General features: G+C 38.1%; 1 protein-coding gene across 1 annotated transcript in view; it reads left to right on the top strand.

Moving 5' to 3' along the window:
* ARMC3 (armadillo repeat containing 3) overlaps positions 1 to 14842 on the top strand; it is a 75189-nt gene extending 60347 nt beyond the window's left edge. Inside the window, exons 12-19 of the mRNA XM_063303527.1 lie at positions 237 to 373; positions 1527 to 1695; positions 4342 to 4442; positions 5919 to 6023; positions 8131 to 8208; positions 10303 to 10500; positions 12862 to 13024; positions 14366 to 14842. Of these exons, the coding sequence (XP_063159597.1) occupies positions 237 to 373; positions 1527 to 1695; positions 4342 to 4442; positions 5919 to 6023; positions 8131 to 8208; positions 10303 to 10500; positions 12862 to 13024; positions 14366 to 14575 (1161 nt within the window). The 3' untranslated portion in view covers positions 14576 to 14842. The remainder of the gene's footprint in view (positions 1 to 236; positions 374 to 1526; positions 1696 to 4341; positions 4443 to 5918; positions 6024 to 8130; positions 8209 to 10302; positions 10501 to 12861; positions 13025 to 14365) is intronic.
* The last annotated feature ends 1518 nt before the right edge of the window (positions 14843 to 16360 follow it).

Raw genomic sequence — 16360 nt, 5'->3', positions numbered from 1 at the left:
CACTAGTGGGTACTTCAAACCTTCTATCCCTGTCCCTGTGGAAAAAGCCAAGTCCTTCTGCTCCTCTTTGCAGAATTTACCTTACCTTGGCTAGAAAGGAAATCTCTAGTGCTATTTCACTATAAGTACAGCCTTAATTGCTCAGTCCTAATTGAGTAAGCATTCTTGGCAGCAGTCTTGCTCCTTGGGTTGAGTGCAGCCCTTGCCAACCAATGTATATAAATGTTGCCTTTTAGTTACGAAATTCTGGTGGTCTTGAACCGCTTGTTAAGCTTCTGCATTCTAAGAATGATGAAGTCCGAAGAAATGCTTGTTGGGCTGTTATGGTTTGTGCAAGCGATGAGTTAACAGCAGCTGAACTGACCAGGCTGGGGTGAGTTGAGATACCAAGGTGGTGTTGCTGGTGGTGCTGGGATCAGATCATTGTTTTAATGCTGACTTATCCATCTTGTCTTCACACTGTAATATGGAGTATCCCTATTTAGGGACTAACCAGGTACATATTGTACCAGATACTCCATTCCATTCCATCACACACACACACCCGCCCAACAGTAACTTCAGCATTTTTGCTACAGTCCCTTTTGTAAAAGGAACCTGATAATAGTTTTCCTCTTGTGTCTGGAGGGTTTACTTTTGACAATATAAGCATCTACTTTTTTATTTAAAGGCTATTAATATTATTTATTGTAACTATATTTTTTCATGCTGCCTTTTTCTTTTGCATCTTTACTCCAGTTGTGTTGGCCTTTTTTTACAAATTTTTGTATTTTTAGATTTTGCATGTTATTTGTTTTATTGTAGAATAATTGGAACACACTGATACATATTGTTTTGTAGACCTCTCATAAATACAAATTATAATAAATAATGAATACTCTTGGCAGATGATTATGCTTGGCCATGTTCATTAGAGTGATTGGAATTGTGGACTGACACATCTGGATGGCATCAGATTAAGGGAAGCTGATGTAGGATGGAGGTGAATACTAAATTGCTTAACATGCATGTAAATAGTGTCGGAGAGAAAATGTTGATCAAGTAATTAGACAATGGCAAAAAATGATTAGCCAAGCATAGGCTTGCACATAGGTCAGAAACAGCCTCACAGAACCAGGGTGCTTGCCTTACTTCCAGTTGGTATCCCCAATAAAATATAATTAAAATTGCTGAGATTTCACACAAGTCTGCAAAATCTTATGAGAACAGGGAAGTCAAGATTTTGCACAAGATTGCTGGCTTTGTGATTTTGACAGATTTTGACTTTTGAAGACTTTTACCACCAGGTAAATTTACTCATCCCTGCTCTTGCCCCATTCTGCTTTTTCATTCTGTGAGCCTGGTCTCTGGAGAACCAAAGAAGATTGGTAAATACATATCTGAAGTCAGGTGTGTTTAATTCCTGTATAATCATTTGTAAAACAATGATTAATAATTAACAATAAAACATGGTAGGAAAAATATTCTGATGAACTGACACAATACTTTTTGTAACTCTTCCCCTTTCTTTTGTTTCTTTTCTACAGCGCTTTAGATATTCTTGATGAAATTAATCTCTCTATTGGCCGCAAAAATAACTTCAGTGAAGCAGCATTGGAAAAGATACTTGATCACAATCTTCCCCAGAAATACAGTCAAATGGGGTTTTTAGCATCCACTAACGTAATTTTGGATGGGTTCTATGATTATGGCCAGGTGAACTTGCTTTAAGTATTCATTAACAAATCTTCAGAGAACTGCTGCATATCTTCCTACTCAGACAGAGATATGGACTCCTGTCGTTGGTTTACAGCACTAGGGCATAGGAGGTCATAGCAAGAAACAACTCATTGTCTTCTGCTTTCCACTGTCTGTGCCATGTGAGGATAAAATGACAAACCATCATTTATTCCTGTGACAAGTAGGACTCAGACTTACCCCCTCTTGTAACTAGTGTAGTTACAAAAATACTTTTTTTATATATATATATCCAAACCTGAGTAAGCTGTTATTTTTAAACGCAGTACAAATATTTATGCATTTATATGGCTAGCCAACTTAAACTCTGTGACTGTCGACAGTGTACAAAAGACAGAAACATGAAATAATATTAAATAACATAATGCATTAAAACATACAAAGCAATAAAAGAGCAAACAGAACTGAACACTTCTGCAACTCATCCACTGGGGACTCCACTCAACCACACCCAAAGCCTGTGGAAGAGCCAGGTCTTAGCCACCTTCCTAAAGGCCTGTAGGATTTGGGTCAACTGTATGTCTGGGGAAAGGTGGTAATATCATTTGTACTTCCACATTCTGTACTTTATCTTATCAAATAAAATTTGTTCCACATCTGTCATTTCTTCATTAACATCTTTTAGGCACAGTCTATCCATAGAAGCAGACATCATTATTGACAGTGTTGATATTGTAGTTACAACTTTTGGCTTCATTCTTCAAAGATCTCCTTTAATATTTCCAATGTTAAAATGTTTTGTATCATTCAGTAAGTCCCAGTATTAACTGACATCAGGCTTTGTATTTTTTTCTTCTGCTTAAAATCTTTATCCCCTCTAGTGTCCAGTTCCTAAAATCATCACTTATCTTTTGTTATGACTTGCAATTACCAGGATAACTGAAATAAGTCTGTTTCCCATGAGAAGTTGTTTATTTTTTAATAGTTAATTCCAAAGTTTTACAGTAAAAGCCAATATTCCAAATTTATCTGGACCCTTAATCTGTTTATAAGTTTCCTAGATCAAAATCTTATTTAGCATTTTGCCATTTATTTCAAATTCTTTAAGTTTTTAAGCTTGTAATTAATTTTTATTATGTTCGGAGTTGAAGATAAACTCACCTGATGAAGACTTTTCAAACCTGTTGATCTGAAGGTCTCTAATAGCTTTAGAATAGTTAATAGGCAATTTCTGAAAGTGATTAGAAAGTGAGTTTTGCGAACTTTGTGTCCTTTAAAAGTCTCAGTTGTGGTTGCAAGCAGGATGGCTGATCCTGTTGTCTCCCAGCACTCAGACCCGTGGAAAACCACTGTCCTGTGGTCTCCTCACAAGGAGCAGCCATCTGGAGCACATATGGGCAATCTCCTGTCCTCTCCTTATCCGGAGAGGTTCCCAGGGACTGGTCTACTCACTAGTTCCTTAGTCTTTGCTGCAGTCATTGGCTCTGTCAGGAATGAGGTGAAGAAATAACGCTAAGTCAGGAATGAAGCTCTAGTCTTTATTGTTTCTACCCTATAACAGAATCTTGCCAAAACTGAGCAGAACTAGCAAACTCTAAGGGGAAAGCTCCAGAAACTCTAAGGCAGGTCCTGTTTGATCCTCTTGGCCTGGTGCCCAAGGCTTTCTACACTGTGTGTGCATTTTTCCCCCTGGAAGGGATCCCCTCCTTCCTCGCCATCGATCTCCATAACAGCTCCGCTTTCACAGAGCAGTTCACCATACCTCCCCCGGAAGTCCCCTAGCTATTGTAATCCTGATGAGGATCTTGGCGGGAGCAGAAATTACAATGTAATTTTGCAGTAATAATTTACTTTGTTTCACTTTTCTCAGTTGGACTTTTTAAAATATTCATATATATTCATGTTATATGTATAACATGTAAATGTTGCTTTATTTTTTAAGATAGAAACACTTCAGAAATCGTTTTTTTATTATTCTTTGTTCCATGCTTTGATTTTTATTGTACAGGCACATGCCATGTTATATGGCTTTTTGTTTGCTCAATGATGAACATAGGAGTTTGAAGCCATAAAAACATTATTGTATATTTTATTGCTGATGCTTATAAACATACTAATTTTGTGACTTTTCAAAAAGAGCAAAAGATCATTCAAAACCTAAACAATGTTAAAAGAATATTTTAACAGGTTGGTTTTTTTAGTAGTTTAATGTTAGAATATTCTCATGTAAAATTCAAAAGTAGTTTTGCAGATATCTGGCTTTTTATGATGTGCAATAATAAAAATTTGTGGTTTAAAAGAAACTTTAGACTGGCTCTAATAGATATCTGTCTTGTTATGTAAAGACCAGGATTTGTGATTTAAAACAAACTCTTGTCAGTTGCTAAATAAATCAGTTGCAAACTCTTGAGTTTTATTTGTTTGTTTAATAAACTCTTTAAATCAAAATTCCTAGTTTGTATATAACAATAAATTAGGGATATGCTAAATGAAACTGAATTTTGTTTTAGGTATTTAGTGCAGGAACCTTCTTCTTATGTGCTTAGCATTAAATTAATATTTAGCATTATCAGCAAGAGTTCCCAGTAACTTTTTGTGAGCTTCCTAGAGGTGGCAGACAATTGATTTTATTGTGTATCTTACCTTATTGAAAATTTCTTACAGGTGAAACCTGGTGAAAAACTGTTGCCGCTGGAGGAACTCTGTGCTCAGGAGCTTAATGATCATCGTGCTGTGATTTTAATAAATGCTAAACTACCAGAACAGTAAGTCAGCTAATGCTTCTCTTACCTATATGCTGAATGAATCTGAGGATATCTATTGTATAAAACAGTGCAGAACAGCCCTGTTCATGTCCTGGTTGTTCAGCCTTGCCCTCTTTCAGGCTGCTCCGTTCTCCTTCAGCTGCTTGGCACTGTTCAGACCTTTTGGATCACAGCATCCCTGGCAGCTGGCCATGGTAGCTAGAGATGATGAACAAATTAGATGCTCTATGCCATTCCTCCCACCCCCACCCCACCTGGATGGGGGTTTCTTTTTTGGCAACCTGTGTCCATTTAACTAATTCTGTCCTCATTAAATTGTTTTCTGAGTTTATTTTTAATACATTTATTGGTATCTTTTTTTCGATTTCAGGGTTTCCCCAGTCTTGCTTCTACCCCTGTTCTTCATGTGGATGATTTTGTTTGAGTTACATAAGAGCTCATAGTGACAGAATAAGGTCATTATAGAGACTTTAATAACTGACTTCATCTGAAGCCAGCCAGTCCAATTCTCTAAGGTCTCAGGCAGAGATTTTTCATTGTTTATGAAATACCCTGGAACTTCTTGTTCCAAAGCACGTTCTCTTTCCACTAAGAAGTTTTCTTATCTTTGTATTTGTTCCTTACTCTAAAGGCAGTGTATAGATTAAGTTATTTTAATCTTACAACAAATCTTTCAGGTGGGTAGATGGAGAGCCGATGATTGGCCTAAGTTCACACAAGAAACTTCATAGCTGACCAGAGACTTTAACCCTGATCACCCTATTCCACTGGACTATTAAAGAACAGAATTACATTAACACTAAATTATGAATATTTCTTCTCATAAACTTAAAGCCTTGAGATTCAGCTTTTTAAAACATGCATTTGACACAACCTTATCTTGTGGTATGGGGGAAAGGATACATCTACTGGAATATACTAAATCTTCAGTATTCACAGTTTCTAGTTACATGGTTCTCTACACAGTATATTTAAACTTTTTTGTTTCAGTCAACACCAGTTTGCAAGCAGAATCATTTATATGACAGCCTTAGGAAATCTTCAGCTTCTCAACTCTCACAATTTAGGTTGCAGCATGCACCTATATCAAAAGAAGAGAATATCCATGCACAAAGTGGACCTAAGTACACAAACAGATAGAAGTGGTAGGAGGAAATTAAGCTCACCCAACATAGACACGTGTATATAAAGAGGGATAATGTCTATGTACACGAAATGAAATACCAAATTGTTTCTTAATCTCATATAAAATTTCCACTCTAAAATCTCACACTTACTAATTCCTCAGTCCCAGCTTCCATAACTAAGGTATTTTTATACGTATCAAAACAACCTCTTTGAATTTTCTTAGGCTAAGCGCATCTTTCATCACCATTGAAAAAGAATTAAATGTGCAGATATGTTTTATTGTGAGACATGAACAAGATGCCCATTTGCCTGCTATAATAGTTTGTGGAACCATAACATCCTTTCCAGTTACAGTGAATCCTTAGCACTTCCAGTCGACGAGAAGCCACAAGAGACCATCGCCACTCGAACTGGGGCGTCTGTCAGTAGTCTCAGGAAACATAGCAGAAATAAGTAAGTATTTAAGTTTTTGTAATTGCTCTTTTCCTTCTAGGGTTGATGAATTGTAGGTTTGAAAAATGTATAAATTAGATATCTTTTTGGAAAAACCAAACCACTTCTTTTATCAGCATTTGAATTAAGAAGGATCCCATTCACCCTATCCATCATGGTGGCATCAGTAACAGGCCACTTTGCCGTGCTGACTGATTAAGACAAATTCCATTGTGTCCTGCTTCATAGTCTTTTGAGGTTTTTAAGTAATTGATAAACATGAGTTTTTGGAATATTTGTTCTCACCCTGTATCAAACAGGGCCACATATATTGTATTCCATGTCTAGAAAAGAACTGAAAATATTAATAAGGCTAATAAATTTTCCAGAGTCAGTAAATTATCCAGACTGTTATTATCTGGAAAATGCATTCATTCAAAAATAATACTAAGAAGAAGAAACCCTTCTCCAAAGCATACATGAGATCTACCAATCCACATTGTGTTTTATGTATTTTTATTTAGTTAGAAGGGTCAATATTACAGAGCATCTAACTCACCAATGGATACTTGATACCTGCAGCATCCCCTTCTCTGATTTTGACTATACTAGAGACAGCCCTTGTGTCTTTTTACTGTATAATCACTTAAAGGCTGTTACAAAATATGATTTATATACAATAATATAAATATGCTAAAAGACTATGACAATACCAATAGTCACATATATTTCCTGATTCAAGCATGGAATGACATGTATTTGCCATTGTTAGACTATGCATGTATGCATCTGTCTATACACACACACACACTTATATACACATATGCCTTATTACCATTCACATTTGATCTCTATTGAATGGGTGCTTCCCTCCCTTCCTTCCGCTTCTATAAAGCTAGCTTGTTATTGCATAGTGGATGGCTTTTTAATAAATGCCCAGAAGATTAAGTGGGTTGGATCCAGACTAGATTGCTAGACTTACGGTAGTTCCCAGTGCAATTCTATGCAGATTTTTCCAAGATCTGATAGATGCCCCATCAGATTCAGTGGGCCTTTATAGATATTTACAGTAGAGGGTTCAAAAATAACTTGTCACACATTTCAATGTGATCAAAAGGCAGCTAACTTATTCTGATACAATTGATGTAAATAAGGATTTATTCTTTGCTAATGCTTTTGCTAAAAACAAAAAATGAAACTAGTGCTGTTGTGGACACACAGAGGATACAGAAGTGCTTCCAGTAGACTGTAGCGTTGGTGACTCATTTATTTTTTTTACCGTAAGCTCTGAGTAAAGTAGAAACCTGCCTTTCTGCTCCTGCACTTTTTTTAAAGTATATCCCTCTGTATCCCATATACAGCAGTTCATGTGACACAACTGTCTGGATAAGATGATTTGGTAAGATCCAAACCTTTCCTCCCATCACGGGAGAGGAATTTGCATTCTACCAAAGCACTGTTGAGAGGCTCTATCCACCTCTCCAGCAAGGACAGTTGCAGCCATGGGTCTTTTGAGGGTGATGGATATTTCTCTTCCATCAGCCATGTTTGGAGATGCAAGCTTTTTTTTTTTATTTGACTGCAAAAAAGATAGAAGAAAAGTGGCTAAGTCCACATACTGCATTAAGCCATGGTTTGTATTCAATAAATCACAGTTGGTTTTATATAAGACACTAAAAACCATAAATCATCTTTACAAACTACAATTGCTGGGTTCATCCAGAATGGGTCAACTTAATGTGTTGAATGCTCCATTGGATTCCATAATGTGCTACGATAAAAAATATGGCAATGTGCCTTAAAAAGCAGCTATTTATGAGGTGCCTGTTGATTGCAGCTATGAGTGAACTGATTCAAATAATTTTAAAAGTAGTTGCATAGCCAAGTAGCTATAAAACATGGGAGCAGGAAGAATTAAACTAGCATGGAACAGAAATTTTTAGTACTGTATTTGATTTGGAGTGCGAGGGAAGGATTCTTCCACAGTGAATCATTTTGCCTCTTGGTTTCACTTGGAAGGCACCTGAGGATTCTTAATAATGCTTTCATTATCCTCTCAATCCCTTAAGAATTCCTATGGCTTACAGAAATCAAAGAGAAATTGGCAATTATTTTGTAATTTTGATAGCTCAGTGGATGAAAAACCAGAGTCTCCAGGACGATCTTCTTCAATCAGTAAAGGAGCCTTTAGAGAGAAAGGATCAAGGTATTGGTATTCTTGTTTCAAGCTCAAATGTAAAGAGTTTAGCCCAAGGGCCTACAATCTAAAAACAGGCACTAGGAAGTAGAAGGAGGAGAGAGAAACGGAGGAGCGGTAAAGATGGAAAGAGTAGAATATTACTTCAGTTACGTGGGCTGCATGTAATAACTGCTAATTTTGAGTTCATGGCAGCAACCTTGCAGAGACATGGATAATAGACTAAAGTAGCTTTTATGGTCTGGAAGGTTTGTCAGCATAGTACTGCTTTCCACTATAAGATATAAAATATAGCTCAGACATCCTCTTTATAGCCTGGCAGAGTCATCTTTTGAAGGTTGTCACAACTCTGCCTTTTGTTGCTCAAATCAACAGGAAGCCTTTTTCTCCTTAAATGGATAAATGAGCTTCCACCTTAGAGAAGAGTATTAATTACAGCAAACAGCCCATCCATGTTATGCAGACTGAGCAGCAGCCAATACTTTTTCTTAGTGGATTTCTCTGCACATTCATCATGTCACAGGATGTAATTGAAATGTTTCACTTCTGAACATTCTCAGAGCTTTTTTTTTTGTCAGTAGCCAATTTTACTAAATAAATTACTTCAGTAATAAGTGCAGAGTATTCAGACCCTTTGTTAAGTGCTTAAAAGTTTAACATTTTAAAATTACTGCAAGGCACCTAAATGGAACCAAAGCAATGGTGACTTGTGCATGGCAATCTCTGACAATTCAATTCAGTTAAACCTAGCAATTCCAAACCACTCAGAAATATGTGCAGCTATTAGTTATTCCAAACTGTTTCAAGTGGGTAACTATACTGTGTCTCCATGATACCATTTCATTTATACTTGATTTAGCATATAGTAGACTGGTGGCCTTGTATTTCCAGCAGTTTCCAGTAAAAGCTCTCAGGGTGACACCTAAGAAAAGCACAAAACAAAACAACTGTTAATCAAAACAGTTCAGTACAGAAGTAACTAAAAATATCAAAGAGATAATGCTATGTAAAAACACAGAATAGCTTAGCAGCAGCAGGACATTAAAAGAACAGAACTGATGTTAAAACGTCTGTATCTGTCAGTGAGAAGGTCAAAGAATAAGCATTAGGCAGACTTTTCTAGAAGGGTGTTTTGTAGCTGTAAGGTTATTGCTGAAAAGACCTATTCCTGAGTTGCCATCAGTCATATGTCAGAATAAGATTCCAAATGATGACCTCGGGGCTCAGGTATAATATATGGGAGGAAGCACTTTTTCAGCCTTCCTCAGAGCTAACTTTGTATATCTAGGATGGGCAGAGACACACAGATATAAACTGGTCATGCGCTATAATAGTTTTGGAGCAGCTTGCTTTCGATTCGATTAATGAGCTTTGTTGATTCTCTCATTGTTGCATTTGTATTTTTGTTTACTGCTTTTTTGCTTGCTTGCTTGTTCTTGTATTTTCAGCTTTTTAAAGGGAAAGCCCTTTTTATTCACTAGAGCTTTATTGTCCTTAAATGACTGGATTTATGCAGGTTCCAGTTCAGTTAGTTTATTATAATACTTGTTCTGCTGTTACCATAAAAATGTTATGTTCTGGTGGGATAACCACTTAAGCACTGCCAAAACACAACACAATCATTACCAGCAAAGGGGATGATTCCTTTTTTCAACCTGAATTTTTTCACAAAATATGCATTTCCTAATATATGCATTGAAAGCCTTTCATCTGGGGATCATTAAGAAACCCCTGGATCATAATCTGGGAGTTGCTGAAAAAGACTTATCCCCACTGACAACTGCACTATTGGTGGTAGGAAATATATCTTAGGGTTGCTAGCTAAAACCTTTTGGGCTGGTTTGTTTGGGGTTGCTTTTCTATGAGAAAGTGTAGGAGGAAACACAAAAACATTCATTTGAACATGAAGTTAGAAGAGATATTGTTGAAAAGTGCTGGAAAATTTTAACATGACAGAAACATTTCTTGTGATACGTACCTTGGTATGAGAATCTCATGTTGTTGTTGTTTTCTGAATCAGCCCCTGTCGTTTCTATGCTGATTAAAATAAAAACTTTGGAAACAAAGGTGTTCCTAATCATTGGTGTTGCCTTTTTACAAAAGGAAGGGGAAAGGGAAAAAAGAAGAAGAAAAACCAAAAGAAGAGGACCTGGAGGCATCCATGCCTAAAATAGTTGAACTCCCAGGAAAAGCTTTATGGCTCCCCCCTTTTGACCCCATCTTGTTTGATTATATTACTGAGATTTCCAGAACAATTCTGCCACTACCAACCACCAGAGAGCAGGTTGTAGCTCTTGCACAGTGAGTATCCCAAATGCATGTGCTATCAATACAAAGGAAATCTTTAAATAATTTGTTTAGGCTATCTGTTGATTGGAGTTTCCATTGTCTTCCATTTTGCATCCTTTCTACACATGTGATATGGCTACTAATCTGTTGGGAGATAATTTAGGGTAGGTTTAGTTATAGAAGCCATGATGCGGCAGAAAATTATTTAAATTGGTTTTCAAAGTGACTCACTCAAATAAAAGGAATGAAGCAAGAACTCTCTAAAGGGCTTCAGGGAAAAAGGTTTTTATGGAATATTAGGCCTAAAGTGTGCAATTTCCATCAACTCAAGGGCCACTCCAGATTTTGCATAGTATGTTGAGGGTTGCACTCCAGGCGTGCACAGGGAACAGACTCATTGGGTCAAGGGCATTCTTGGGGGCAGGGGCAGCCTTCATTTGTGACCAGGTGATTGAAGTTTTGCCCCCTTTTTACACAGGAAACACGTAAACAGAATGGGCAGGCTTTCAGTCATGTAGCTATGGCTGCCATCTTGGAGTCCATGTGCAGTTTAAGACAAGACTTAAAGCATTCTTTTTATCCCTTAACCCTTTCCAATTCCAAAAATGCAAAAAAGGGAGGTCCAAAATGTTTGGCCCTGAATATTCAGAGGACAGCCTGGGGGGTCTGCAGAAGGGATGCTGACAAGACCACATGGAGCTTCTAGATTCCAGTTTTGCATCATTTTCCTCATTAAATTCCATCCTGCTCCTGCCATCTACTCACTTGTGGAACAGGCTGGTATTGTCATGAGTACTGATGGCGAGCAGGAGGTGGCCCCTATCCAGGGGGGAAAACGCATGCGTAGTACTGAGGAATTAAGCAGCCATTCAAAGAGACACAGATCAGACCTGCCTTAACTTTTGGGATTTATCTGTCTGGGTTTTCCCACGCTTCTTCAGTTTGTTAGGATTTTCGGTCTTATGTAGCAGTAATAAACACTAGAGACCTATTCCTCGTCTCAGCGTGATTCCTGCCTGTTAGGACAGGTATGCCAAACTGGGCTTGCTGATCATTAAGATGCTCGCTGCCAACCTATCTTGGAGTACCGGTGTGACAGCTTTGATTAGTGTCTGATGTCCACTCTGAGCCAAGAGCTGCATGTCTCACGGCAGCATAACTGCACCTTGGATCAAATTGCTAGATTTTTCTTCTAAACGTGACCCTGCTATTTAATAGAAATAAAGGCAACAAAAACAGCTTTTTTCTCACAGGTGGCTTGATAAGGAATATTTGAACAAAGTGGGCTACTTGCCAACCAACCTAATAAACTGAATCTTTTGATATTAAACATTGGAATTATTTCCAAAAATAACCTGTACTGTTTGGTCTACCTGGCCTAGAGTATCACACAGACAATTAGTATTTTCATCTGTCACCAAATCTTCAGCATGCTCCTAGAACAATAACAATAATAGGCTATGATGAATGTAATGTATTTTTATTTGCCAGACAGGATACTGTGACCTTGTGTACCAAGAATCAAGAATAGCATGGAAGCTGCTTCTGCGTGACTCCCCTGTGGCGGCAGGGAGCCGGCGGGGTGGGGGAGGGCACGGTGGCAGTCTTCTCCCTCAACCCCGGGATGCGGTGATACATAGTTTGAAGATCTCAGAAGTGGGTTGGAACATGCTGAGATAAGCCCTCTATTTGCATGCATGAATATGTGTATGTCTCTGTGTGTTATATACACATCCATGCACAAACATATATGCATACACACACATATGCAATAAGAGTGTAGGAAAATGCTACTGGAAAAAGTACATGTTTAAATTTTCTAGTCCTCTTGCTTCCTTCTTAGACAATCAAGATTAGAATGGTGAGAAAGTTTGCTGCATTACGGGGTTATATATTTATCTAGGTTATTTATATGCCACCTTTCCTCTGTAGCCCAGAGCAGTGTACATAATAAAATTAAACTGGGTATAGTATTGCTATTTTATAGTTAAAATACCAAGCTGTAAACTAAAACAAAATACACCATACAGATCTCAGTTACAATTGTAAGATCCCAGGGCTATAGCCCAGTTAACAAATATTTTTTACCCGTCATTTAAACTTGACAGTATGGATACCAAACCCACATTCCCAAAGGATGGAATCCCTTAGAACATCAAATTGTCTTGCTAGATCACATCAAGATTTATGTAATCCTAGAATCTCTTGCCATCAAATAGTTGCCCCCAGGAACCCACAAATAAATCATGACCTAATGAAAGGATCCACCATAAACTCTGTGCAAATATTTGGGAAGAAGCAGAATTATTGCTTAGCCCAGGTAAATAGTATGACAAGAGTGAGTTTAATTTACATTGTTTGGTTTGAAAACAGCTTTGTTGCAGATAGGTTGGGTGGTCCCATTGAAAGAGACAATCTACATGAATTCAGCTGGGAGCTTCATATAAGTGAAATTGAATTTGAGCTTAAATGCAATGTGGTGCCTGTTGGGAAGATCAGCAAAGGGACCTTCTTCCACAGGGCTTTGCTTTTCAAGGTAAAACAAATTAGCTATGTAGCTAATCAAATGTGCTGTTGTAACTGCATACTTTTAATTTTAATGAATATGCAGCATATGCTAATGTTCCATTGGATTCAGTGTAAACTTGCCTTTGTAGTAGTCAATTTTTCCTTGTGTGCAATATTTTTGTGCATATTTAGTATTGATTTCCAACTAAAGATACGCATTTTAGTTCTGTACTCTGCTTTATAAGCTCCATTTCAAATCTTTAGCAGAGAGATGCAGGCAAAGCAAATACAATGCAACACTGAAAATAATTGGAAAAATTACTAGGAGTGAAAAGTCAAGCACTGCTGTGACTTAAAACAAAGAGCACATTTTAAAATCCATGGAAAGACCAGACATACTTTCATAGTCTCATTTCCTTTTCTCTAATGCGGAGATAACAATACTGAGTAAGACTTGATAGTTACAGTACATTGATAATGATATTGATATGTCAAACAATGGAACTGAATAAATGCTATATATGTTTGATGAAAAGGAAGTAATAAATGCTGTGAGAATCCTGAAAACCAGTAAGGCAATAGCAACACAACCTTTTCTCATAGCAACTTCCAGCTGAAGTAAAAGAACAGATGGTAAAGAACCTGTCAGAACTTCTATTGCATCAGTACTGCCATCTGTTGGCAACTTGTAACATTGGAGGCATTACTTTTGATTCAACCCTTGTATTTATGGATAAATATATAAGGAATACTTACTGCATTAGAGATGTTTTGGAGACTTGAACATACATGTACTCTTGTATGCAGATGATGCCATGTTGGCCAAGAAATCAGATGCTTTTCATTGTATGAATCACTATGTGATGCAGTGAGGAGTATGATCTGAAAAGTAATGTGTCAAGGACCAAGGCAGTTGTGTCTGGCAGGGAAAATAAAATGAACAATCTTTCCATCTGTAGCCATCCTTCCAATGAATTCTTAGGTGGGATGAGAATACAAGACCTTTCTGTGGACTGGCTGAAACCAACCGCTGTTTGGCTCCTTATTGATCCCAATATTTCTTCATTAAATAGTAATCAGTTGGCTTGTTTTCCTCTTCCTTCCCTAGACTTCCTCTTATATCCATTGGCACACTAAATTATAAAGCATTATTTTAAATTATGAGTCTCGTTGATCGCAGCATGAAATTTAGGGCTGCAACAATCTTGAGGACCTCTAGGTGGCAGCAAAGGGATATAGAAAACTCTTGCTTTTCAGTGCCCTTTAGTGGTCCTTCAGATTTTTGCAGCCCATATCTTGTAGCTCTGGCAGAATGCCAGTTCACAAATGGAACAAAACTAAAGTGTGTTCTCATTGTTTTCTTCCATAGGTTCTGGCAGACAGAATTGCTGTCGCTTGCAGCCTATACCGTGGCGAGTACACTAGAGCATGGAATGAGGTGAAATTGGTTGATGATTCTCCTTTGGGAATACCTGGACTTCTGCTTCCCCCTCAAGTATACATTGTGGATCTCATGTATCAGCCAGGCTATCTCATGAAAGAAGGAAGTCCAGAGGCGGATCGTTATCGACGGATTTGATTATTTTTCTTTGAAACTTCTGTGTGTATGTATTTCTGTGCTTATTAGCATTTCAATTTGTCTTATTAACATCCTACAGATGGGCTTGTAGGGCTTATTTTCAAAGTTGGGAGTCTAGATGGGCCTTTTTGAATTTCTTCCTAGAAATTGAGAGTTGGAGAGAAAATTGGTTCTGAGAGACACAAAACGGGTTATATTTGTGTTCCACATTTTTAAAAAGACATGTTGAATAAAATAAAAATAATGTTATACCTGCAAAGTTAAAAACTGCAGAGAAGCAAATAGTTGTTCAAATTTACAAACATACTAAAGTGAGAGCTACCGCAAAATGCTGCAGTGTATCCTCATTTTCTAAAGGAACTGTTCCTGAACAGGGTTCCAAATGTTATGTAACCTTCTTAGACTTTAGAGTAGACCATCCTACATTTTCCTTGCTACAGTGTTCCAGGTTTTCCAGCTCAGGATCTGAACATTTTATAGCGGGCAACATTTTGATGGCCATAGGCTACACCAGTGTTTCTCAACCCTGGCAACTTTCAGATGTGTGGACTTCATCTCCCAGAATTCCCCAGCCAGCCATGGTGGCTGGGGAATTCTGGGAGACGAAGTCCACACATCTGAAAGTTGCCAAGGTTGAGAAACATTGGGCTACACTGAACTATTCTGGATAGCGGGAGGGGTGATGATGCAAAATATTTTTTTTTTAGGAGTAGGGGGCTTTTTGGTGGGAATTTGTCTTTTCTTCTGTCTATGTTAATACTATTTTAGAGTGTATAGCTTTTAAATGTTTTTTCACCTCAAAATGGCAGGAAGCTGTGCCACCATCATCAGCTTTGGGTGTGGGGGCAATAACAAAAGAGAGATGGGACTGCCCCATGCCATTTCACAGCTTTTTGAATTGGGAAGTGGAGCTACGTGGCTTATTGTGCCTTATCATAAGGGATTCAGGGAGTCCCTGACTTCCATGCTAAAGGCTAAAAATAAACACGATTTTCTCCCCAAATTAAACCAAAGGAACTCAGAAAATGCAAGCAATTAACAGACTTTGATTTTTCCTTTTTCAGAACTAGGAAATGAGTGATATGATGCAAACAAACTAGAGAACTTTCCCACCCCATCCAAGTGGTGGTGATCAGCACTGCACTTCCAGAAGCCTTCCAGCGCACCAGTGCCATTTGGTATGCACGTACACAGGCACAACCATGGCACCCACGCTCTCCTGATACAATTGCGTGCTGTTTATGTCAGCCTGCTTCATCAAACCATCCAGTAGAAAGGAGTGCAGAAGCACAGGGAACAAATGGAATGCTTTCTGAATGTACTTCCATATTCATTAGCTTGTTAAATCTTCCAATTACTGGCACTGCTTTTGCATGCTTTTGTTTTGGCAAGTATTGTTACAGTGTTGGTGTAGGAGTGCGTGATTTGTGTTTGGATGGAACAAAAGAGGCGGAAGCTGAACCCAAGTAAAGTGCTGAACACGTTGGGAGCTGAATGTTCTGTGTGCGTGTGAGGGGTCCTGAAAGTGGGGATTTGACCAGAGCAATGACTAGTGGAATAGGTTTTATAACTGTAACAAAAAAGGAGGTTTAGTTATGGGTAATACACTCTACAGTTGGCAAAGCAGAGAGCTGATTACATCCCACCAGAAGAGTCAGAGTGCATGTGAGCCTGGGAAGAAAGGCAGAAGGAAGTGACCTCAGAAGTGCAGTTTCTTAGGCAAAGAACAGGCAAAGGAATAGACAAGGGGCAAGACTGTGCTCTTGGAAGCCCTCTTGGACTCAC

The sequence above is a fragment of the Candoia aspera genome, chromosome 4 (assembly GCF_035149785.1).
Source record: "Candoia aspera isolate rCanAsp1 chromosome 4, rCanAsp1.hap2, whole genome shotgun sequence".
Taxonomy (NCBI): Eukaryota; Metazoa; Chordata; class Lepidosauria; order Squamata; family Boidae; genus Candoia; species Candoia aspera.
Note: the sequence above shows the minus strand (reverse complement) of the source record. Positions and strands in the feature narration are given on the sequence as shown.